General features: G+C 39.9%; 1 protein-coding gene across 1 annotated transcript in view; it reads left to right on the top strand.

Annotated features, from left to right (window-relative positions):
* Window positions 1-24,637, top strand: part of LOC139690729 (discoidin domain-containing receptor 2-like) — a 335,984-nt gene that overhangs the window by 190,952 nt on the left and 120,395 nt on the right. The window contains exon 4 of the mRNA XM_071588251.1: window positions 5,766-5,997. Within this exon, the coding sequence (XP_071444352.1) occupies window positions 5,766-5,997 (232 nt within the window). The remainder of the gene's footprint in view (window positions 1-5,765; window positions 5,998-24,637) is intronic.

Raw genomic sequence — 24,637 nt, 5'->3', positions numbered from 1 at the left:
TGCCTATTCATCTAAGTTTTTCTTTTATTCATTTCTTGCTCTAATTCAGAACCTATTAGGTACATTGGTAAACTATACTTCATAGCATTAAAAAAAAAGGGTTTACCTGTGTCCTTCGTCTAATTGTAGGGCATTAATTGTCCCCTCATCAAATCCAATATGCTAATTTGGTTTTTTAATAAAAGTCAAAAGTTCAATCATGTTCTCCAAAAATAAGCAACGGTGAGACACGTAGTCACACCTTTGGCGACTACCTCCGCACAATTCTTCATATAGTAACGCTCTCCCTTTTTAACCCATAAGTTCCACATTGCCGTAATACGGTCAAGTACGCGTCGCACCGGATGGCGATATTACAATTACATTAGTTTTAATTTATTTCTGGTAATGACTGAAGTTTAAGCGGGAGGTTTATGGGCTGAATTTTTGCTGAATTGAAGCAGATTTTAAAAATAATGTGCGGCCTTCTCTGTAAAAATTCCATTCCACTTCCCTCTTATCTGCATATCCAACTCCTCCACTACGCCCATTCACCTTCACCTTCCTCCCACTGTAACCCCCGGCCCGTGTTTCCACCACCCACATCGCTCCCTTTCCTTGTGCCCTCAGACATGCCCACATCCTCCTTCAACATATCTTACCCTCTCCCTTAAACCCCACCCCACATATTTCCAGCCCATATCCTTCCGCGCTTCCAAGGCACAATCTTCCCCGAGGAACCCCTGACAGGATATCCCCTCAGCCCCCTTTTCCCCCTCCCTAACCCCTTCACACAACGAAACCCGTGGGCGGGAGGAAGTGGGTGTGTGGAATCAGTTCCCCTTGATAAATTCTGTCCCCCTCCTTCTCTCGCCCTCCCTCTTAATCTGAAAGGGGTAGATTGACGAAAGGACGAGAGGGAGATGGGGGAGGCGAGAGGTTTGGACGGGCGGGAATGAGGGGTTCGCAATGTGGTGGGGCCTGCACCCTCGTACTCCTATCCTGCCTCGTCATAAGACAAGACAGGGGTGATTTAGATTTCAGCGGTGGAGACAAGGAGAGTGAAGTATGGTTGAAATGAGGATCTGCTTAAGTAGTCTACAGATTAAATGATCAAGGTTATTGGTTGAGGTATTCCTTATGCCAAACTGCACCTCCGAGCCTGAGAGCTATGAAGGGGTTGAACGCACAGATGTCCCGCAGAACAAAGATCGACAACGACCATATAATGGCGATTCAAGTGTGGGCACCATTTGCGAAAATTTAATTAAAAAGCTCAAATTGTACCTATCATTTTCAAAGTAAACCTCAAAAGTGGAACCTATTGAAGTTTATGTTTGTTTATAAAGCTAAGGGACTTTCGCGTCATCATCGGCAAGACATTCGATCTTAATTTTACTGTAATGATATTGTCATATTATTGATTATCAAAGTGTTTCATCAATTTTTCTTTAAGGGGAAACAGTGAAAATTGAAAATGGTATGAAATCATTTTACCAATATTTTCCTCATGAAGAAATATTATTGCTTTGTATGCGAAATCATTATTTTAGCTGACGTGTAAGTCGCTTAAAAAATTCGTTTAGTATTTTTTATGCCACTTCCATAGAGCAATTGAGATTTTTTCAAATTTAAATACATGTAGGGTTAATAATATATCAAATGTCTTAAAAACAAAGACCACGTATTAAGAGACCTGATATTTATTGGTATGGTCCAAATAGATAGATGAGTAGGTCGAAAATATAATAAATCGATCTTCGGATAGCACCAGATGCGTTTATTTCCCAAGGAACCCAATTAATCACAAGCGTTCTCTCTCATCCCCTCTCCATCCACGAAATAGCCCGGATCCTCTCAGGGCGAAAATACGTTAACACACCGTAGATATTTGGTAAACACTGACATCTTTTGATTAGAATCTGTCTTCCAAATTTTGCAGGTTAAACCAGTATTGGCAGATATTCTCGTCAAATTACGCCGCGTGAGAAACTCAATCTTTTGAACCAGACGTTAGAATTTTCTCTCTATGTATGTATTTATCTGTTAAATAAAACTTAATAATGCACATAGTGTAAATGATGGGAGAAAATCGTCTGGAAAAATCACTTTTATAAAATTCGTTATTTCCAAAAGTATATATTTACCTTTAAAATTACTCCAAAATGAGAGCGCAGTATGGAGTTACTTCATCCATCACCGTACCTGAATTCGATGCCGCAGTAATGTCTGTCAAATTCAAGGAGTGTCTCGTATGTAAATGCTTGTGAATATTTTTTGATGCTCAGCATTTATAAAGTGAATTAACCTTTAAAACATATTTTCAACGCACAGGATACAAAATTTTTACAAAAGATTAATCAGATTCATGAAGATATTTTCAAATTATAAATATTTGTAATTACTTATTAGCCACAGAAATATACATTTATTTGAAAAGTACAAGAAAATATGTTTTTGACGTTCGTTCTGAGGGCAGCCTATGCATGGATAGTGATACTCGGCCAAAAGTGATAGAAAATGAGAACACGTGAATATAAAAATAACCTTTGAAGTCGAACTGATATAATTCGCCCGTTTTTTTGTTTTACAATAGTAAAAACAATTTGAGATACTGTTGTCTGTGTAAGCATGGTTTCTATCAATATTTTAATGGGAGGTAAACGAAAGGGATCACAAAATAGTCAATGTTAACATTTTAATCTATTTCCGCTGCATAAATGGTATTGATTTTGCATCTTCATTGTAGTCTGCAATCCGATCACGAGGTGTGTGGCAGGGGTTGTTAGATCGCTAGCCCTTAGCCGATAAATGAATAAATGTTTGAGGCAAGTGGTAAGCAGCAAGGTTCAGCGGCTGTAGTTTTTTCGTAGCTTAGTTTTGTTTTTGTTGTGATCGTGAATTGTGAGAGAGTTATTCAATCCATTGATATTCTAATCTTATTTGGATCAAAATTAGTGCTTTGTCTATTTACTGCCACACACCCTAGGGGTGGCTTGCAGGGTAGTAATATATCTAAATGTTTTCAGAATGGTCAACTCTACCGACAAAATGAAGCGCCTTAATAATTCCGTCGATGTACTACGTTAAATCAAGTGTCCTGTACCTTTCTTATAGCGATAACGTGCCCTGAACCCTTGTGCATGGAGGGGTTTCTACCCTAGCCTTCCATTAAAAGCGTCACCCTCGTTTTCTTACCGTAATATCTTACGGACACTTCTTTGCATTTTTTCTATTTCCTTCAGCAAATCCTTTTCCTATCTCCTTCAGCAAATCCTTTTCCTATGGGACCGAAACACCTGCTGCGTATTCTAGGTTCGATCTCACCAATGCAAAATCACACCTCTCAATAACGTTTTCATTACCAATGCCGACAACTTGTCGAACGAGTCCAAACAAATTATTATTTTCTTTTCTCTCGAAGATCTCTTCAAATCACTTTGTAACCTTAATCACGAGTGTTTACACTGCGTCTATCTTCTCTCTAACACTCCATATGGCCAAAAAACAATAAGAAAATTTACTTTATCTTTAATTAATGATATACTAGCTCTTTTTAGATCCATTTTTTTGACTCCTACGTAAAAAGCTGTAAATCTTCTTGAACTCATGGTTCATTATCATAAATATATGTTATCCTTAATCTTCAATATATTCAACCAGCTACAATCTTGATTTTGCAATGGTAATAATTATTTCGTAAGAGTAGTAATACCGTTTAAATGTTCGAAAAATAGTCCTGAAGCCATTAAAACCCAATCCAAAAAAATAACAAGATAACAATAGATTTAAAAATATATCCCCGAAGTAATTATCGAAAAAACCATTTCGATTTAACTGGCTATTGTGGTCGCAACAGACTAAATGTAAAACTCAGCATTAATTCTCTTTGGAAAAACGCCATGAAATGTCTTCTTCCATTTTCAAGTATTCCCTGTGAATTCACTTCCAACTACAGTGCTCCCTGAATGTTGTGAACTCTTTTTGAACCGTTACGCTACCTATACGCACAGTGATTTTAATTTAATTCAGGTTCGTCAAAATAAAATCCTTTCTGTTTGAGAGCGAACGCAGTCCGAGGCATGAGAGGCAAAGAGGCACGCTAAAGGACAAGGCGGACATTTCCGCACAAGAAGCAAAACAGACCCTCCAATCATTTAGCTTTGATTAAAGCCACCGAAGCTCCCGAAAATAATGCCTTTGCCCTTGTCAAAGAGTGTTTTTCTCTCGGCTCCTTCACTTACTTTCCGCTAAACAAACCGAGCCACCAAAGCGTCATGAGCAGAGTTCCGTGACGACGGTGGGCGTTGTGCACCCACCCTCTCCGCCTTTCAGCTCTCCCCCCACGCCCGCGCCCCCGACTCTCCCTCTTCCCTCACGGCCCCCCCTTGTTACGTATGCAACACAATTAACACGTCACCCCTAGCGCACAAGACTCCGTCCCCGCCCTCTCGCCCCTCCTTTCCACCCCTCCCCCCTCAGAACACACACACACACTACATCGCACCGATTTCCTTCCTGCCGCCTGCCCTGGACACTGTGGTCGGAAACTGCTGGTGGAGAGCGGAGGGTGGTAGCGGGATTGCCGTTGATTGAGAGGGAGAGTGTGCAATCTGGAAGGGGTGGAGGCGGGGAAGGTCGTAACGGAAGAACGGGTTTGTCGGAAATTCCGTTGAACAGCGCATAAAAATTTCATTAGTTTACGCGTGGAAAATTTCTTTAGTTTTCTCGTAGTTCGATTTTCCTGAGGAAGAGACGGATTTTATATAGTACCCGTTCATTTTAGAGAGAAGAATGAGATGGGAAGGCAAATTAATTTTTGACTATTGGATTCGGAATTCGGTTTTCGAATTGGATGATATCAACCGCAGATGGTGTTTATAAATTTTATGCCTGCGCAATAAAAAAAATGAATTTTTTAATAATTGGTTGAACACGATGACGGAGGCTGGAACAAAGCTAGGACATGCTATACATGCTACGACATAAGCTAACATGTTAAGGCATAAATAACGTAAGGTGTAAGACAAAATCTAAATTTTAGGGAGGGGAAAGGTTTGTGAGAGCAATATTACACAAGAAATGAATTCCAGGATAATGTTCTCATGAATAACTGAACAAAACAAAATATTTCGTACTTTTACGGCTTAATCAAAAAGATCAATCTAAATGTAGTTAAACTCAAGCACTCGGTATATGCATTTAACAGGGAGATGATAACTTCAACAAATTATAGCTAAGACTTTAAGAACACGTTTTATGACAGAAGTACGAATAACAATATTTATGTACACATAAATAATTATTATGGTGTGCATTCACCCCCAGCCATACACCCTGGCGGTGGCTTGCAGGGTACATACATTAAAATACATTAAAAAAATAAATAACATTCCAGGCAATAAGTAAATTATGAGAAACAAATTTGCACTTTTCCACAGATTTATTGTAGCGTACAACAAGTTACAGTTCATCGAACCATATTCAGGTACAAGTAAATGGTTCGATGAACTGGAACGCGTTGTACGTTGCAATAAATCTGTGGGACAGTGCAAATTTGTTTCTCGTAATGGCGAACATCCACTACATCTAGCCTGAATCTGTTGAATATATTGGAAACAGATAAATGATACATATCGGGCAAATTGAACAACTATTCACCGGTAAAAACCTTATATTGATATAATTCATAAGTTCCTGGTGTATGAAACCATTTCAATCGATTTCGCTGACTCTGGATGTAATTGTTTAGCAAATGTTAAGTACTTTTTGTTTATTTTTTGCAGAATTCGGACGGAGAGCAATGGGGGTGCGTGGTGCCCCAAGCAGCAGGTCACCAAAGAGCCGAAAGAATGGCTTGAAATCGACCTTCATTCCGTGCACGTTCTCACGGCAGCCGAAACCCAGGGTCGCTTCGGAAACGGACAGGGGCAGGAATACGCCGAAGCTTACCTCCTGGAATACTGGCGCCCTCGACTGGGGAAATGGGTGCGGTACAGAGACATTAAAGGAGAAGAGGTAAGTCCTAATAATCAACTCCACGTATTATATTGCTGACGCATAATATTTTGAGTACGTTTCCTACCCATTTCCATTATTAACCAGCCAGTACTAGAAGTTTTATTAGCAAAGTATAAGGTTTACGTAACGTTTTACGCATTGCACCTAAACTGTAAAATTTGAAGAGTCTGAATGGGTAAAACTTTAAAATGGAAAAGTTACCGAACTTTTAATATAGGATTAGATCATTTTCAAAGACCGATAATTTTGTATTCAATAGGGATCAGTTGACTATAATCTCCATACAATGATTGTGAATATGTGTGTGTGTGTGTGTACTTATATATAGATCTATAAATAACCATAAATATAATAATTAACCCGAAGGTCGGTTTAGTAGGTGATGGTGAAGTTCACTCAGTACCAAGCCCGACAGCGTGTGAAATTCACACATCACAGGGTACGGGGGGCCTTTTCTGGTTATGGTTTCCCAGGAAGATCTGGCACCTAAAAATCACATAGCTTGGGTGGAGCTGGAGGTGCCCAGAAATGCTAGCCCAGGAACCGAACGCGGGTCCTCCGGTCAGTAGTCCAACGCTCTACCCCTGGACAACCGCGACACACACACATACACGATTTATATATATATATATATATATATATATATATATATATATATATATATATATAAGTGAATTCATTTCCTTCTTTCTCTAGAGGAAGGTTATTTGGCCACCAAAAATGTGGAATACGTGTGAGTTTCTTTTGGATGTATTTCTCTGTGCTTCTGTTCGCTTGCGCTATCTCGCTTCTCCGCAAAAATTTTATATATTTATATAAAAGTTTATATCCATATATATATATATATATATATATATATATATATATATATATATATATATGTGTGTGTACATATATACATATACACACACATATATGTGTGTGTATATATGCATGTATTTATATACATACATATATATACACACACACACATACATACTTATCTGAATTTTAGATCCCTGAAGTATGAAACTCTTAACTACCTCTAGATTGAATACTTATTTTTTAACGCTACTCTGTTACATCTGTCGGTTTTACAGTCCCCTATTTGATAAATGCCTAGTGCTCGAAATCTTTCTGTAAGGTATAGGCATCCTTGCAATCCTAAGAAACTAATCCACGTTATCAACTAGATTCATATTTCATTGTTATGTACGGAGTGACAACGCTGATAAAATGCTGAAACGTAAATAGCCACAATGCGTTAGGCATTGGAATTATTTTAGGAAGTAACCACACCTTTTCTAACTTTGTTCTACGTGTTCTTCATTGTGTATGACATGACAAAATATTACAAAAAATGTGCCTGAGTGAGATAATGCAGAACAAATAGTGTTTCTTAATGTCCCTCTCTGTCTTATTTTGAGAAAAAATTAATTCTAACATTTGAGAGATAGCTTAAAATGACTGAAATCATATTTGAGTCGTAATGATTCAAACAAATTGGAATTATAAACTATCTCAAAACTTTTACTCTACCTGAAAATGAGGGCATTATATTTTTAATCACTTCAATTTTGGCTTCTTCGAACACTAGCTGTTGTATTCTCTCCGGCAAAATGGGCAGGGTAGATCTTACAAAAGCCGCACGATGTCACAATGTTTAGAACGCGCACATTTTGCCTTTAAATGTCCATTTAACTTAGTTTGAAATTCAATTAGTAAAAATTCGATATATTTCACCGTGTAGAAGATTTAAATTCTCGCGTGTTTTTAAAGAGAGCACCGTTGGCCACGCCGGTTACCGGGGTAACCCAGAAACGCGCACACACACAAACACGCAGCATGCGCGGGTAGACCGGTCGTCGCCGTCCTCCGCCGTTGACCGGCAGTAACGGCAGACAAGTAGTCTGCCAAGGGTGGATAAACGCTCCCTCGCGTACTCGTCTCTGTCACGCGATATACTTGGGGCGTCCTTTCCTTCAACAACCGACGCTATTGATTCGCTACCCTATAAGCCACCCTCATCCCCCATGCCTGGCCCCATCCTACCCCACCCCCCCACGCCGCGCCCTCCTCTCCTAAGCAAATTGGTTACCGGCCAAGCAGGTGGACGGGGGAGAAAGAAGAGTAGCGAGAGATGTGAGATAATAAGTCGGAAGATTGACAGTGGGTAAATTAAAGGCCACAGGGTACTGAAAAACTGCCCACCTAAGTAAAACAAATTGACGTAGGGTACATTTATAAAATCCATATGGAAGTAATTGTGCATGAAATGTAGATCATTCTCTGAAAAAGTTTAATGTATGTGTTCCACAAAGTTGTTTACACGTACCTATATTTAAATTCGCTCTCATCCCACGTAGAATTCGAGTTTGGCATGTGTTTTCCCTCTTATAGATGAATAAATTTTCCAAAAATCTCAAGGAATTACTAAAATTGATTTCAAAGCGAATGTCCCGTAGAGTACTCTATTTTAGTCGAGTTAGCAAGAAATCTCGTATCATCTAATTTTGAAACCCAAGCTTCATCCAGCAGCAGTATGGATTGAAAAAAATAGTGTTACATGTGTGATCATAAAGTAACCAAATACATTATGGTAGTTTATTGATTGACATAAATTATTTCAGTCTAGGAAGGACGGTTTGGGTATTTTTTATTGTTTGTCAATAGAATGCTCATCTCAATGATGATGGCAAAGAGAAAAACAGAGGATGAGGCATGACTGGTGAGTGTCAAACAAATGCAAAATAAATTAAGTAGTGAGCAAAGAGAGTATTGTAAGAAGTGTAGCGTCACACGAACGGCTGATTATACGAGAATACGAGACGGGTGGCGGGAAGATTGACGACATCTCCGGTTGGCACGTCCTCCATTCTCGTTCACCTCCACCGAACAGGGTCTTTGTGGTAACAGTCCCACGGGTCTACAGGAACTGCGCTTGGCGCAAATGGTAAACTCACTCCTCAAGGCATGTCAAGTCATGTCTTTCAATTGGCTGCCATTATGTATATGAAAATTCCGAATCGAACGAACAAGAGCATCGGCAAGAAAGTTGTGTCGTTTAGTCGAGGTTCTTGATGTTCATCTTGACATTAGTTATTAATTCTCCATTCACGAATCCAAAATTCTTCGAATCATTAACCAACGGTTTCACAAGGCCATATTCAGTTTTTCAGTCCTTAAACTCGTCTAAGTCATATCATTTTTCTAAGTTTGTATGAGTCGCTTTAGTCTCCCCATTGCTTAAACCAAATTAAATACTTAAAACGTCTATGTACAATTATCAATAAACGCAGCTGCCAATCGAACGCTTATAAATTACAAATTACGCATTTGGGCCACATCCACATAGATAGTCACTGGCTATTTATTTAATATCATGTCCGTCGTCACTTCAATTGTGATATTTACACTTAAGAGGTTTTCATTCAATTGAAACATATCCCTTCAATAACAATTATTATTTAATCTTCATTTGCATGAATTAACTATATTAGTTTGATTTCAGTTACCAACACACTTTATGGTCATCACTATCTTGTTTGCCTTTGAAATAGGAACATTAATGAACTCTGCAATGGCGGTAAATATTTGGGAATAATAGATCCACGTGAAAAATTAGAGCCGTAAATAATAGGTCGGTGAATTTGATCATCTCATAGACACACTGACCGTACACGAGGATCGAACTTGTATTAATCATTAAATACACACGTCCCGAGCATATAGCAATGGCGCTTACAACAAACACAGGAAGGAAAATGTCTAAAAAAAAGTCCCACCCCAACCATTACGACCCCTCATATTCCATTCCACACGACAACGGAATGAACTTAAACCCCACCCCCTCTGTTTTCCTCCCATTATTTGCGTCCCACCATCCTCCTGCCCCACCGCTGCCCCTTCTCTCCGGCACGCCTGCCCCCCGCCCTCCATGTCTCTCCACCGCCCCGCGGAGAAGCTGAAGCTCGCACGTCAATGTTTCACTCGCTCCAACCGCCCCGGTTGGAAACGGGGGGTAAAGAATCGAGCGAGGGGTGAGGGGACAACCGAATGGGCGAGAGAAGGGACAGGGATGGATGAAGTAATAGGAATAATTTGTCATCTTTATTTGGTCCCCTCTCCTAGTATGCAACTCCCACAACCTCTTCCACCACCGAAACCTCAAAAGCATCGCTCCTCTACACCAAACCTCCCCCCCTCACGATATGGTACGGAACGCAGTCTCCATCCCCCCCAGTTAACCCCCCCGTTCTCGCCTCCTCCTTTTCACCCCCACTCCTGTTCAAAAACGCCAAAACCCGGCCTAATACGGAGCAATTTGGCCTCCCCGTCCCCAGGCACCCAGCCCCCTCCACCCCGCCCCGCCACTTCCACCTTGTCGTATCCTCTCCAGCTCGCCATCCTTCCTCGTCCCACAGAATGCTTTCGATTATTTCCCTTCTATTTCTCATCCTCGCCCCACAATCCTGCCTCCTTCCTAACCCCCTCCACCCTCCCACTCCAAACCGTCTCCGTCGCTTTATTCCATTTCCGAGTCGTTGCCTAGCAGCGCTGCAGGTGGGCGGTTATAGGGCGGAGACCAATAACAAGTGCTACCCCGGCGTTGTTATGAAAATGAGATCCATATCGATGGCAAACATGAAAGATATATCGGACTGAAAGGGACAAATTTTGCTTAAAGGCTATGAACTCACATATTCAAAACTCAAAAGAATGCTCTTCTTCGTGTAATGATATACCAGATACGCACCTAAAAGTGTCGAAGGTGGTGTAATTTTAATATTTCAATGATAACAGTGATTATTTTTTGGCCGTTGCTCCTGCGATGCTTCATTTTACTAACCCCGTGGTAGGAGGTACACGAAATAATGATGTACCAAATCACGTAAACGATCCACCTCAGAAGCCAATTTTTGGATAAAAGGATCAAAATTTCTCTGTTTTACTGTCTTTTTTAGTTAGGAAGGATAAAATATTCTAGACTAAAAGTGAAAACTTTAATTATACGTTTGAACTTTTAATATATGTTTCAAACTCTTAAACTTTCATAAATTACCAATTTTCACTAGCTCTTTACAGATTCGGGGGAAAGATTTGTTAATAAAAACAATTAAACCATTGTTCTACCTAAAATATGCATTGAGGTTTCCTGAACACATTTTCCCACATTCCGAATAATTTCTCCAAGCTCGCGTTTAGGGAATACATTCAACGCCTTAATATGAACTCAAAACTATTAGCCTGTGCCATCCCAAATGTTATGTTCAACATTTTCCTTGAAAATAGACGACCTTATTGTATTTTGGCTACGATACATCTACTGGCAGATAGTGGCGGGTATTTTTTCAACGTGTGGCAGTGGCGCCTTAAAAAAAAGCATTTAAAAACAGTGAGAGATCTGATAACTATTTTTGTTAAAACATACAAAAAACGGTGAAGCACCCTTTTGTTTTTATCGTTAAAATACAAAACAATTGCGTTACTGATAAGGAATTTGAAACCATTGTATTTATGGATAAAGAATTATGTATTCTTATTCTGCTCGCCATTATTCGTATCACGCAATAAATATAAAATACAACGCTCATATGAAGATGTTGAATGTATTTTTACTCTTCTGAATGTGGTAACCATAGATACCCTGAGGTTATAACCGGCTCATTTTACTTAATAGAGCGGATGCCGAATACATTCCAACCCGGAATTAAAGTTATTTAAAAAAATTACTTATTGAAGAATAAATTGTAGAAGGAGATAGAGACAATGACTCCATTTTATTTTTGTAGAGTATCAGATAAAATCTTTTAACACTCCCGAGTAATGCAATAGGCTACCGTCAATTATCGTAGTCCATATCATTCGTCACAAAAACAAAAACCGTGTGGAGACATTAATATACTAGCCAGATGATGTTTAGGAATAAATAAGCAGTGGTTAGGCATATTACTTTCACATAGCATTTATCATACCATCATACTATGTGAAATATGAGCCCAGAAAATAAAAATATCGAAAGAAACACGTCGTGGAAACATCAGGACATTTGATGGACAGTCATTACAATACTACATACCGTATAGATGATGAAATTAACTATGTTACATCTCTTAGAATGGAACTGATATGCATACAATCTATGCTCACTCTGAGGAGAAAGTGGAATTGAGTTTTCATTCGCTTGGCATAAACCTTTGGGTGAGAGAGCGAAGGATGAGATTTACGGAGTGGAAGAGGGAAGCAACCGAGTAGCAATCAATACGAAGTCTGAGAAAGGAATATACCTTGGAAGGAGAATTGGAGAGGCACCAGGAGGGACGCGGGGGGACAGGATGCAAGCAAGGTGGGGGTTGGAATCATGGGACGGAGGCTAGAGGTCGAGGAAATCGAAAACAATGGTTTAACCATTTGTCTCCCCTCCATCCGCTCTCCCCAGAGGGTCTCCCCCCACCAAGGCCCTCCGAGATCTTGGGGGATTTCATCTGCTGCGGGGGAGACCACAGGTTTGGGGATGCTAGACGATCATGATTTATGACCTTTGCCTGGTGATGGGGATGAAGAAAGTGGAGGCAGATAAAGTGATAGCGGGCGGGGGTGGTGGATGATGGCGTCCGGAGCGGTCCAAGAGCTAGGTAATCCCCGTGCCATTCCCGTGGGAGTCCAGGGTTAATGTACCGCGAGGACATGAGATCAAGGGAGTGAAATTGTCTCCCTGCTTACCTTTGGTGGAGAGCGAAGAAGGACGCGGGGCCCTAGTGCGGCGACGCTTGGCGGAGGGTGGCGCAGGTGGTGATTGATTTACTTGCCCCCAGGTCACGTGGAATGTTGGGCCTGACCGAGCATGAAATAGAAGAGGAATGACAAATTATGGATTTTGGCCGAATGTCTAAGAAAACTGTTTGGAGAAAAAAATTGAAAGCTCACCGTGAAAAGGTTAAAATGTTAATAAAAGCATTATCATTAAAATACCCCAGCATAGGCTGTTAGATTTTTAATTGTTCATGTGCTTAGTAGCTCGAGCATGGAGACTGATAATTTATGGCGAGGTCAATTATTTAAGCACATTTTCTAAGACCAGAAGTGACCATTGTTTTTAAGCAAACTGTCTTCTACTGACTCATATGTTTTACTGTTTCAGGCTTCACTTCGTGGAAGTATTCAAGATTCACACTAAAAAGACTTAGTACTTTTCCATAGATTTGTCTCCCTTGTGTTTTCCACAGATTTGTGGAAAAGTACGAAGTCTTTTTAGTATGGATTCTACTTACCCAGATTTTTAATGGAAAGCGGAAGTAAATTAATAGCTTTGTACTCGCGTTTTCTTTAAAGAGATCTTATGCTAGCTTAATATATTTTCATTTACGATCGCATCAGGCAAGTGCTTTATCTATACCCTACAACAAAAAATTCAGGAAAATTGGGAAAATAAATACAAATAAAGGGTTATATATTCTATGAATATACAACAGCGTACTGCAGTTACATCAAAGGAAAGTATTATTATCCAAAAGCATTTCCCGTTGTATAAATTCTTTTAGTACATTTTTCAATGCGCAAATATTGTCTTATTAATAGAAGAATGAAATGAAAGACATTGTTAGTCGCTAGCCATGAGAATGAATCACGCATGATAGCCAAAAAGCAAATGATTTAAGTGCATTCAGCACCGTATGAAGAGTGGCATGGGATTAATGACACTATAAGATATCCTTCAGTGATTACTTTTTCTCCGATGGGTAAATATATATTCACATGTATACGTAGCTACCCATGCTATATGCAGTGTAGTTAATTTAAAACCTCGAAAACAATCAATCAGCAATGAGTGATACATCCACGAGACTGTAGCCATGCTTTCGTGGAACTTCATTTTCCTCCCTTTCCCTTTGGAAAGAAATAGGAAATGTCGATCAAAGAGAAAGAGAGCGAGATAGAAGGGGGGAGGATTGAGAGAGGAGGGCGGGAGAGGCGCGTGGGTTTGGGATAATGTGATTTGGGGTGCGGTGGGAGGGGTAGAGAGGAGGGAGAATGGGAGGGAAGCAGGCTGCCGACCGGCTCCAAATATATATCGATCATTTATTCCACCTACTTCGGAACTATAAACCCTGCTCCCCATTTCATACCGCAGCCGCTAGACGATCAGAACTCTGGATGCAACATCCCCTCCACCAACGATTCCAAACCTAGGACCCTGCCGCCACCCACCATCGACCTCAAACACTCCCACGACCATATTTTCAACTAGACCACCCCCCTTTTTCATCCCCTCCACAAACATCGACCTCGTTCCCCTCCCGACCTTTCCTCGATTTTCACGCCCCGATCTGTTTGCGATTACTTTGTTTACCAATTTAGCACTTGTCAATCCGACAAAATGCCCAACGGGTCTGATTAAATACTTGTCGAGGAACCTGTCGGGAGCAGACACTCGTCGGAATCATACCTGTAAATGGTCATTCTCGAAGTTACTGGATTTATTTGCATGTAATTTAAGCAAACATTGTCGAGCAATGAAATTCTGTTGATCAAGCTCTATTTCAGTTCAATTTTGCTTGGCATTCGTAATTTTTGTTGACAATTGAGGAACCCAGGGGCGGAATAAAATATATTTTAATGACTTGATTATCACTATAATTATTTATGATTTTTGCTCATAAAAAACGATTTTATAAGACGGTAGGGATCGTTTCCAATATCATGTTGTGGTAAATAAAAGATAGTGAAAAGCTGTGATTATTTTCACCGCAAGCATTATTTTAATCTTAACGCAATAATAAGTAGCTGCGTTCTCGGTTTGGATTGAATGTAAATTTTATCAATTAAATTCATGGTAATATTTAAATGGGTTGCCTATTAATGATTAACCCAATTAAATCCCTTACTTACAATTTTCTGAAAAAAATATTTTTATTATTTAAGTAAATAGTTTTCATTTAACTTTTCGTAATTGTTTGAAAATAGTTTTATTTCTCCAGTTCGTATGAATTATTTTTAAACCAGAGATATTTTACAATGATGTTTTAAAACAATCGCTGACCAAATTTTCATTATTCGCCTATCATCCAATTTCCTTACTGAATCCTAACACACGTTGATATATTATTCATAAATATTAAATACGTATCTAGAATCTAACAGATTTGAAGGCATTGAAAATCCAAAATTTAGCCTATGCTTATTGAATACCAATAAATTAGCTTTTCCTGGAAAATCAAAGCAATATTATCGCAGGAATTGATTCGTTTATCATGACGCTTTCCTCCAATGTAACTCGCACGACCTTTCACAAACAGGTTGCCAGTGACGATGCTTAAATTGATGGAATACGCAGTGAGAATCAAACAACGCGGAGTGGGAGGGAGTTGTTGTTCAATCAGCAAGGGATCAACCAGCCTTTCCGCTTGGAGTATTTGCTTTGCCTCTGACCGGCACTTGCAACCCCTTCGCTGGCGGTATTCAACGTGGGGCTGCTAATTCTCCTACCGATTCCAACTTCCAACCCTTCTCCCTAGGGTTTTCCTCACCCATAGACAGTTTTGCTCAGATTTTTGGTTACTTTGATAGCGAATTTTACCGCTCGGCCAAAAAATGTCGGAATAATTGAAAAATATGCTATCAATCTACACACACTTGGACACAGCATAGTTTGAGTTAATTTTTAATAGATATTTGCCAAAAAAAATTGAAGAATTAATATTAGCTAAAATTTTATTATATGTAACAATATATTTCCATTAGATTAAATTGACAAAATACAAGTCCAGAGGATTTTCTCATTAACAATAATGCGTACCAAAGCATATTTCATGCAAGCAGAAATCCTTTAAGTACTAAGGTGCAGTTTGTCAATATAAACACCATGCATGCATGTTGTTTATATTGGCAAAGTTATCATGCATGCATGCATGATAACTTTATAACTTAGCATAATTTTTGTCAATTTACCCATGACTAAAAAGCAATTAACACACTAAGTGTAATCTGGCTCTTATTAACAAGGTCCTGGTGATTCACTATAATTAGCTACTAATATGCACTGTCGTGACACTTAAAGCATTGGTAGGTTGATATGATCTTAATGACTACGAGAATAATGGGATCAGAGTTGAGGCGAGACATATTTGAAAGATAAAATGGCATATTCCTAATAACTAATGAAGGCAGAGAATCATGCTCAGACAGGAGTCAATTTTCAATTGAACCCAACTTTCTTCCGAATTAGACTCGAGGATAAACCCTTAAGAAACAGCGACGCCCTGGGAGGTAAACTCTAGAGGGGATAGAATAAATCGATAAGAACCCAAGAGGGCCACTAAACTACCCAAAACTCTGCCTTCAAACTCCTCGAGCCTCACTCTCCCCTCTATGGCCCATCGCACCCTTTCTGCCTCTGCCAATCTAACCTCTCCTTCTATCTCTACCCCTCTCCCTCCCTTTCTATCTCTACCTCCCTCCCTCCTCTCTCTCCTCTGTCCATTAAAACGCTACCATAAAGGGCACACGTGGAGTCCTGCAAATAAGGCTTCCTCCACGCCATCTCCTCTATCCAGACCCTGCTGCCTTTCATCCCCCTCTCGTGCCTCTAACCCTTTTCTCTCTCTCTCATCCCCGGCCCCACCCCCACTCGACACATCACTCTTAAAAGGGGGACTTCTTTCGACGTCGCGGCGGGCTCGTCGCCTGCGACCCGGCACGAAACCGCACAAACTCCCGGCAACGCAGGGAAACTCAAACTCACGCAAACTTAAAGATCGGTCTTGGTGAACAAACGCGAAAACATTGGAACAGGGCGAGAGGTGGAGGACCATGGGGGTGGTGACAGAGAGAGAGAATGAGAGAGGCTTGAATGAAGAGTCGCAAGGGGAGGTAGGGTGGAAGAAGGAGCAGGGGAGGAAGGGTGGAAGAAGGGTCAGGAGAGGAAAGGGAGAGCATTTCGGAGTTGGCGGCGAATTAAAGCAATGACAACATTGGGCTCCCATTAAGGTCGCTTATTCCGTCGGAGAGAACTTGACTGTCATTTCTCCCTCAGGGAGAACCAGCCTAGCACCCAACACACCCCTGAACCCATCCCTTTCCATAACGGTCCTTCTGCTGTGCCCCCTAACCCCCTTGTCGGTGTGTGCCCAAATATTACTACCCTATGATCTCCAGACCCTCACCAATTTAGATATCCCCCTAACCACCCCTACCCGCTCACCCCCTCTTACCTTTGCACACCTGAGTCGATCATTCCCATCTCGGGTCTTTGGTTGAATTCATCCGACCGCTACAACCACAGTAGCAAATTGTCACGTTTCCCCTTTTCATTCATCCGAGCGTAAGGAAGAGTTCCCAATATTCTCTATCGCAATGTTAATTTAGAATTCTTCGTAAATATAGCGAATTTCTTGTTTTTGAACCTCAATTTCCAGGTCATTTTATTACAATGCTTCTTGACTCCTAAATTGAAATTGAATGAACTCCTACTAAAATTGAATTTCCATACGGTATCTTAATACCGTAGAAAATTTTCTTTCTTTCAGGTATACCTTGTATCTAGGCCATCGCCAAATAACACGTATTCAATCAAATTTAAAAGAAACATTTATAGGAACTGGCCTTCATAAATAAAGGACATCTGGCAACAATATGATAAAAATGAGTCATCAATATGAGTTACCAATCCGAGGAATGATTTCTAATGAATGAGCCCTACACGTTATCCTCTTTCCTACCCATTTTATGCCTTCATGTCCTCATAGGTCCTTACTCGAGCATATAGCTCATTCTTGAGCATCCTCTGCAATTCTCCCCCTCTTACATTTTTCTTTGATTATGGTTTTTTCCGAGTACTCAATTACTTTTCCTTTCTTTCTTGCAAATATCTTCCAGCAACTTGTCCCTTCGCTCACTCTTTAAAGTATTGCTTCATTGGCTACCCATTGGTTTTATTTTTATCATTTTTCGGTAGGCCCACATTTTCCTTACCTCCAATCTAACATATATATATATATATTCGTGCATATATATATATATATATATATATATATATATATATATATATATATATGCACGAAATATGTATTCATCAACATGGAAATAGAGGGATAAGGAAGAGGACTTACACTACATATTTTACGTTATTTTTTGTTTCCTCCAGTTGAAAACCTACTTCGTCTTTCTTTTTAAATTATTTTACTCCCGAGGATCGGGATGGTGCGGTGTCTAACGTACAGGCTTCCCACCGTTAGGACCAGGGTTCTAATCCCGGAGGCGGCAGATATTTTTCAGTGGTATCCCGATCCCTACTTGAGGTGCTTTGTGGAGAGCACTTTGAGTGACTACGACGTCCGTCGGATGGGACGTTAAACCATGGACCCCTTAGCGCCTTTCGACTAGAGTAGACCGTGTTTCTCTCCACCCATTCCTTTCCCATCCATCCCTTATGGCGCCAATGGCCTTAACTGTCTGTCGCCCCCCCTAAGACTACTACTACTATGATTTTATTCTTTTAGTTTTTTCCACTGTTAGCGATCCTGTAGCCTAAAGAGATGAACATTTTCACTGTTACGACGTGTCTTTCCTTAGTATTACATGATGTTATGCCACTGCGGAACAATACCGTAGTTTTAGTTTTAGGATTGTACTTTTTTATCTCCTTAGTATTGGCTAGCGTCCTTCCAGGTAAGCTATTCTTTCTTTTCTGGAAGTATAGCTATGCCGTTCGCAAATCGAAATATACTTATCCTTTCTTCTTGAATTCGTGCTCTTTACCTTTTCCCTAATCATCTTCATTGCCTTCTCAATATATTAATTAAACTACAATTACGATAATGGGTACCATGACTTACTCCTTTCTCTATTTTGACCCTTCCCTGCTTTCACCACGTCTAATTACTGCTGTCTATTCTCTATAAAAATCATTTCGCAACAAAAATATATTTGACCGACGCAAAAAGGACAATCCTTCGACACTTATAATTTTTTAGTTTCCAACTTAAAAAAAATCAAAAATTCTGCCGGGAATGATTCAGCAGTTACTTTAACGGAGTTGCCCGTTGGGTGATTTTAGTGCTGTGGAATTCTCAGAGACAGAGGAGAGATTTTGTCAGGTTATTCGACACATATTTTTCTATTAAGTATTAATGAAACACTTATTGATACGTTCCGCTATATTTTTCGACCTATTTAATTTGAAATTTCCTTGATCCAGGAAAATGATCAAGAACAAGAAATATGTTTAGGAACTTTCGAAGGCTGTTTGTTTTCAGCGTTCACTAGTAATGAGTACTAAAACTAGATATTAAAGCTTTTAAACTAATTTTTACACCCTATAGTCGAACCTCTATTGCGCTGTATACGAGCATCTGTCGAGGGCTCCAGTACCACTTCACTTATTCAATTATTGGTCAGGTTTACCGGATGGGTTACGCGCACGCCTGCTAATCCAAAGAACACGGGTTTAGAGTTTCACCTCGAGAATGAGTGTAGAGTAAACTCTTGTTGGTTCGGCCCCTGGGAAATCGGACGATGAGCGTAAACCTCATCGACAATTGCTACGCCGCGTTGACAATTGCTAGGGAGTATGAAATTAACGAGTATACGACAAAATCACGCTAATGCATCAAGCGCTAAAATTGTTCCTTCAACTTTCATTGGAGTATGACGCGCTGCAGGCCTTTTATCGCTCAAAATCTCCAAACAAGTTCCCTGAACTCCCATTTATATTATTTACACTCTACCTTCAACATTCAATGAATGAATTGAACTTCTCCGTCCCATTCATCTGACAGACACCCCCCTTCACTTCTCTCCCTGTCCTTCGTTCCAGGCCGTATCCTATTATCTTTTCGTCGGATGTTCCCTCCTCACAATCCTCTACCTTACTCCTCCCTCATTTCTCACCCACTTTCTTACCTTAAAATCTCCAATCCCCCCTTTCCCTTCCTCCCGCTCGCTACTCCTCTCAAAGCTTTTCTCATTTGCCCCTCTTTTCCCTTTCCTACTTAACCCACTCCCTCCTCCCCTCGTACCCATTCACCCCGCGCGCCAATCCATCTTTCAAGGCGCATCTAGTTTCTCTTCATGCCACTCTCACGCCCCATTGTTTCAGCGGCACCTTCCCCTCCTCCCCAAAACCCCCCAACCCAACCCCCCGCAACCCATCCTCCCCGGCACGCTCCTCCCCGAATCGTCGCCCTCTACCTCCACTCCCTCCAACCTTCGCCCGCTCTCTATACGGAGAGTACCATCATTCGTCAATCTCCCTCCCTCAGTCCCAGTTTGCGCCCTTCCTTAGTCTTCTATGCATCACGCCTCCACATGCTCAATCTTACTCACCTCCGTCGTAGAATATCACTCCGAGCCACCCGTAACAAATCACCGCATACCCTGAGAAGGTATTTCACGCATGGCCTGCATTCGATTTTGGTGTAGAAAATGAAGTTGGGAAGGAAGGCGTAAGTGTTTCTTCGAAATCAAGCTAATGTCCATCGTTAATCCAGGATCAGGTTGTCAATAAATTCCTTAACGAATGTAGGTGTGATTCATAGATGGATTAATTCCCTTCCATTACCTTCTCTCAGTTGAATTAAAGTGACGTTTTTAATATGTTCACACTCTTAAAGATGCCCTCCTGAACAATTTAGGGAGAAAATCATCATGGGAAAAAGTTTTTATGCACTCATTTAATGCGAATCTCGAAGTGATATCCCCTGAGGCGATACTTGGACCAATAGGATGTCGAAAAATATTGTCTAGTCTATCAATGAGATTACATGGCGTCCGTTTTTAATCTATCGGGCAATAAATGGCAACATTTTAAAGATTCACGCGGTAGCTATTTTCCTTATCCTTTGTCATTGCATATGGTGAAAAAATCCCGAGTGAACCTATAATGTAGTCTAAAGATTCGTCGAGATCAGAAGGGCAACCGAGGGATTTTGTGGTCATAGGCCGGCTAGTCTCTCAGAAGTGTAAATTGGAGTCATATCGTTTTGCTCTAAGCCGTAGGTTTTCTGGCGGCGACACGGCGTGGGGTTTACTAATTCAGAATCCAAAGAGAAAGGCATGGAAGAAGGAATTACGAAAATGACGTCGGTTTAACTGAGGTTAAAGTGACATCGCGTAGGTGAATAGCGAGTTATGGAGCACACTGAATTTTTGCGCCCCGAAACGAAGCACTGTAAAAAAGGAAAGAAGAGATTGTTTTGTTGGTATTTTTGTTCTGGTCAGTTTACTTTACTCAAAAGATTTTCTTATTTCATTTTACGAATAAGTAAGCAGTAATTATGTCAATCCTGGGCAAAGGAAGAATTGTAAATCCTGAATATCTACAGTTCTCCTGCTGTTAGGGAGGTAGTAGGTCAGCGCATGCCATTTTTGCTTCAAATATACATGTGTAACAGAATAAACAGTTCATAAGGGTGTAATTCGGTAATTAGGTACTAGAGGTACTCTTTTCTTTGGGTGGAATCAAGTTCATTGGTTCCACTTATTCAATATAATGCTTTCACTATACCTAAAAATAACTAAAACAATATTAAAAATTTAAATGAGAAGACACATTTCTTGATTAATCATCAAACAATTAATGTCAATCAGACTAATATAATAGGATTTTAATTGAAGACAGCAATAATTGGGGTTTCTGATTTAAAAATTTTTGAAATCATCAATAGATAAGCACTAGGAGTACAGACTAAAAGTATTCATTACCTGCGTCTTATTAATATTTTCTCCTAACCGTGGAAAGTGTAAACAACATAGAGCAGCTATCAACGATGGTCCAATCGTCATTTAGAGCTCATATTTAGCTTCCCGACTTTTCCAAATATATACCTATTTCTCTGAACTACAATCGTTTAAATTTCAATCCATAAAAAAATTCAGATTCAATATTTTCAAACTCAACGAATACGAGAAATATCTAGAACTATATGCCAAAAATCATTCATACCTCTCCGAAAATGTATTTATCCAACGAGATATCCAAAATTATGTTCAAGGCCAAGGCGATAGCCGACCGCAACAAGGTTATGCTGTATGAATTCTGAGACGCATTAGCATTGATCACATGTTGTTCCATTAATTCTACTTATTGCCGGCATTTCTAGACATCTTGGAGCAAATGCCAAGTTTTTAGAGAGAAAAAGATGTTTGCCCACCAGCGCATGTGTGCAGCTGTACTTCCGAGAGAGACGAGAACGCGAGAATTCAAGGAAGAACTCGGCAGGGCGTGCATTTGTGTAATTCTGGCCAATACTTTTTTTCTCATACAGACACGGGGACTGAAACAGAATTCATGGTGAGCCAATTGCTCACATTTATATGGAAAACAAAGCAGTGGTAGGTAGATCGCGTGAAACGGCAGAAACGAAAGATGACAGGGGAAATTGCATCTTTGAGTAGGGTCAAAGGGACAGAAATTCATATGTCCCGTTAAATATTTATGAGCTCGCATGCGAGGAATTTTACGAGCATCATGATTTTAGGAGTAATGAAATGCCTGCAGAGGGAATTATATTTCGATGCGGACTTTATTAACATCATCAAGTTTTCAGAAAGTCGACCATTCTTTACGATTCATACGAATTCCATCAGTATTATGTAACACTAAAACACATTTTGTTGTGAGTTCAACGAAATAAGAGTGCAACTATACGTATTTTGCAGAAAAACTCGAAGTTCTGGCTTATATATACTAATACATTTGTTATAGAATCGTTACGTTATGGCAACCATGATATCACACTTTGGCATTTATTACAAACCCCCACCGTAGTAAAACACCGGAGAATTGAAACAATCAGAAGCATCTTATCTGGCGGTAAAGAGCACGGCAAAATCATTCGATGATAGTTGAGGAGAAAAGGTGGAGAAAGAAATGAAAAGTAGAAAAAAGGAAGGCGCCTGAGCGAATAAAAACGTCTAAGGGAAATGGGATTCTGTAAAGACAGGAATTGATAGGCGAATCGTGTCATATTTTTCACTTTGCAATGTATGTATATATATATATATATATATATATATATATATATATATATATATACACACACATATATATATGTATATATATACATACATATATTTATACATATATATATATATATATATATGTACATACATATATTTATACATATATATATATATATATATATATATATATATATATATATATATATACATGCACATTCAAGAGAGACAGGAGACTGAGTTTGTGTACGTGCGTGATAGTGAAGATAATAGAGGCGGGAAGGTGGAAAGGTGAAGGAGTGAGGGAGTTCGAATAGAGGAAGATAACGTTTTTCAAGAGAAGAATACTGGTGGACTGCGTTCAGACTTTCATTTCCTTCTCAAGCGGAGGAAACCAATCCCTAGAAATAATAAACGGACGTGAAAGTGAGGTTGATACATGATAAAAGTCGGCTAAGCAGGAAGCGAGCTTGAGCTTTATTTTACACTAACAGATAACCAACGAATATGTATAGAAATTAAACTTAAGTACAAAGAATTGTTAGAATATGTAAACAAGTAAATTTCATATGTTTCGCTTTATTAAATGTTGATATATCAGCTTTGCAACTTATACTATCATTTATCATATTGCCTTGTGTGTCCAGCGGTAGATTTCGTTAGAGATATACAGGGTCACACCCAAAAGTGGTAGGACTGATTTTTTTACAAGAATTTTATTGACGATATACTTACATCGACTTAATAATCTTCAAAGTATGCTCCTTTAGCTGCTACACACCTAGTGTAACGTTGCTCCCATTCCCTGTACGCCCGCTAGATATTTTCTTTGGGGATGCCGTTGATGACCCTCGTCGAAGCCTCTTGAACGGCCTTTATCGAGTCAAAACGTCGTACCTTGAGCTGTCTTTTCTCAGGGGGAAGAAGTCCGGTGGTGCCAGATCGGGATAATAGGGCGGGTGCGGCAACGTGGCAACGCCGTATTTGGTCAGGAGCTGTCAGACGACTAGCGCGCCATGGCAGAATTTTCGGCACCATCTTGGCGCACACCTTGCGCATGGCCATATCCTGTGAAATAATGCGTTGGACGTTGGATGCAGACAGACCCAACTGGTCTGCAATTTCTTCACTGGTTAAGCGTCGGTCTGTGTTCAGCAGTGTCCTCACTCTGTCCACATTCGTGTCGAGTTCCAGTATCCGCTTCATGACGGAGCGTAACGAGGTCACGTTATAGAGGTTTCACAGACGAAAGATCCACCCTCCGCAGAGTCAGGGAGCCAACTGTCACCGGCCTCTAGCCTTTCTCTGACTCCCCTCCTTCGAACCCAGCCATAAAAGCTGCCACCCGTCCGTTCGCTTATCTTTGAAAAAGTAAGTCTTACTACGTTTAAGACAGACCTTGTGGGTGTATATACATATATAATATATTTATATATATATATACACAATATATATAATATATATAATATATATATATATATATATAATATATATAATATATATATATATATATACATACATACATACGAGGGTCATCCGGAAAGTAGTACCCGTTCGTGAAATAAAAAGACAAAAGTAAATATTAACAAACATAAAAAATTTTATTTGAAAGAGGATACTTTAAACTACTTCTCAACATAATCTCCAAGCAAATTAAGGCATTTGTCATAACGTGTGACAAGTTTCTGTATTCCTGCTGCAT

This window comes from Hetaerina americana, unplaced genomic scaffold (genome assembly GCF_022747635.1).
Source record: "Hetaerina americana unplaced genomic scaffold, ioHetAmer1.1.p SCAF_3, whole genome shotgun sequence".
Classification (NCBI taxonomy): domain Eukaryota; kingdom Metazoa; phylum Arthropoda; class Insecta; order Odonata; family Calopterygidae; genus Hetaerina; species Hetaerina americana.
The sequence above is the reverse complement of the archived record's forward strand: the minus strand, read 5'-3'. Positions and strand labels throughout refer to the sequence as shown.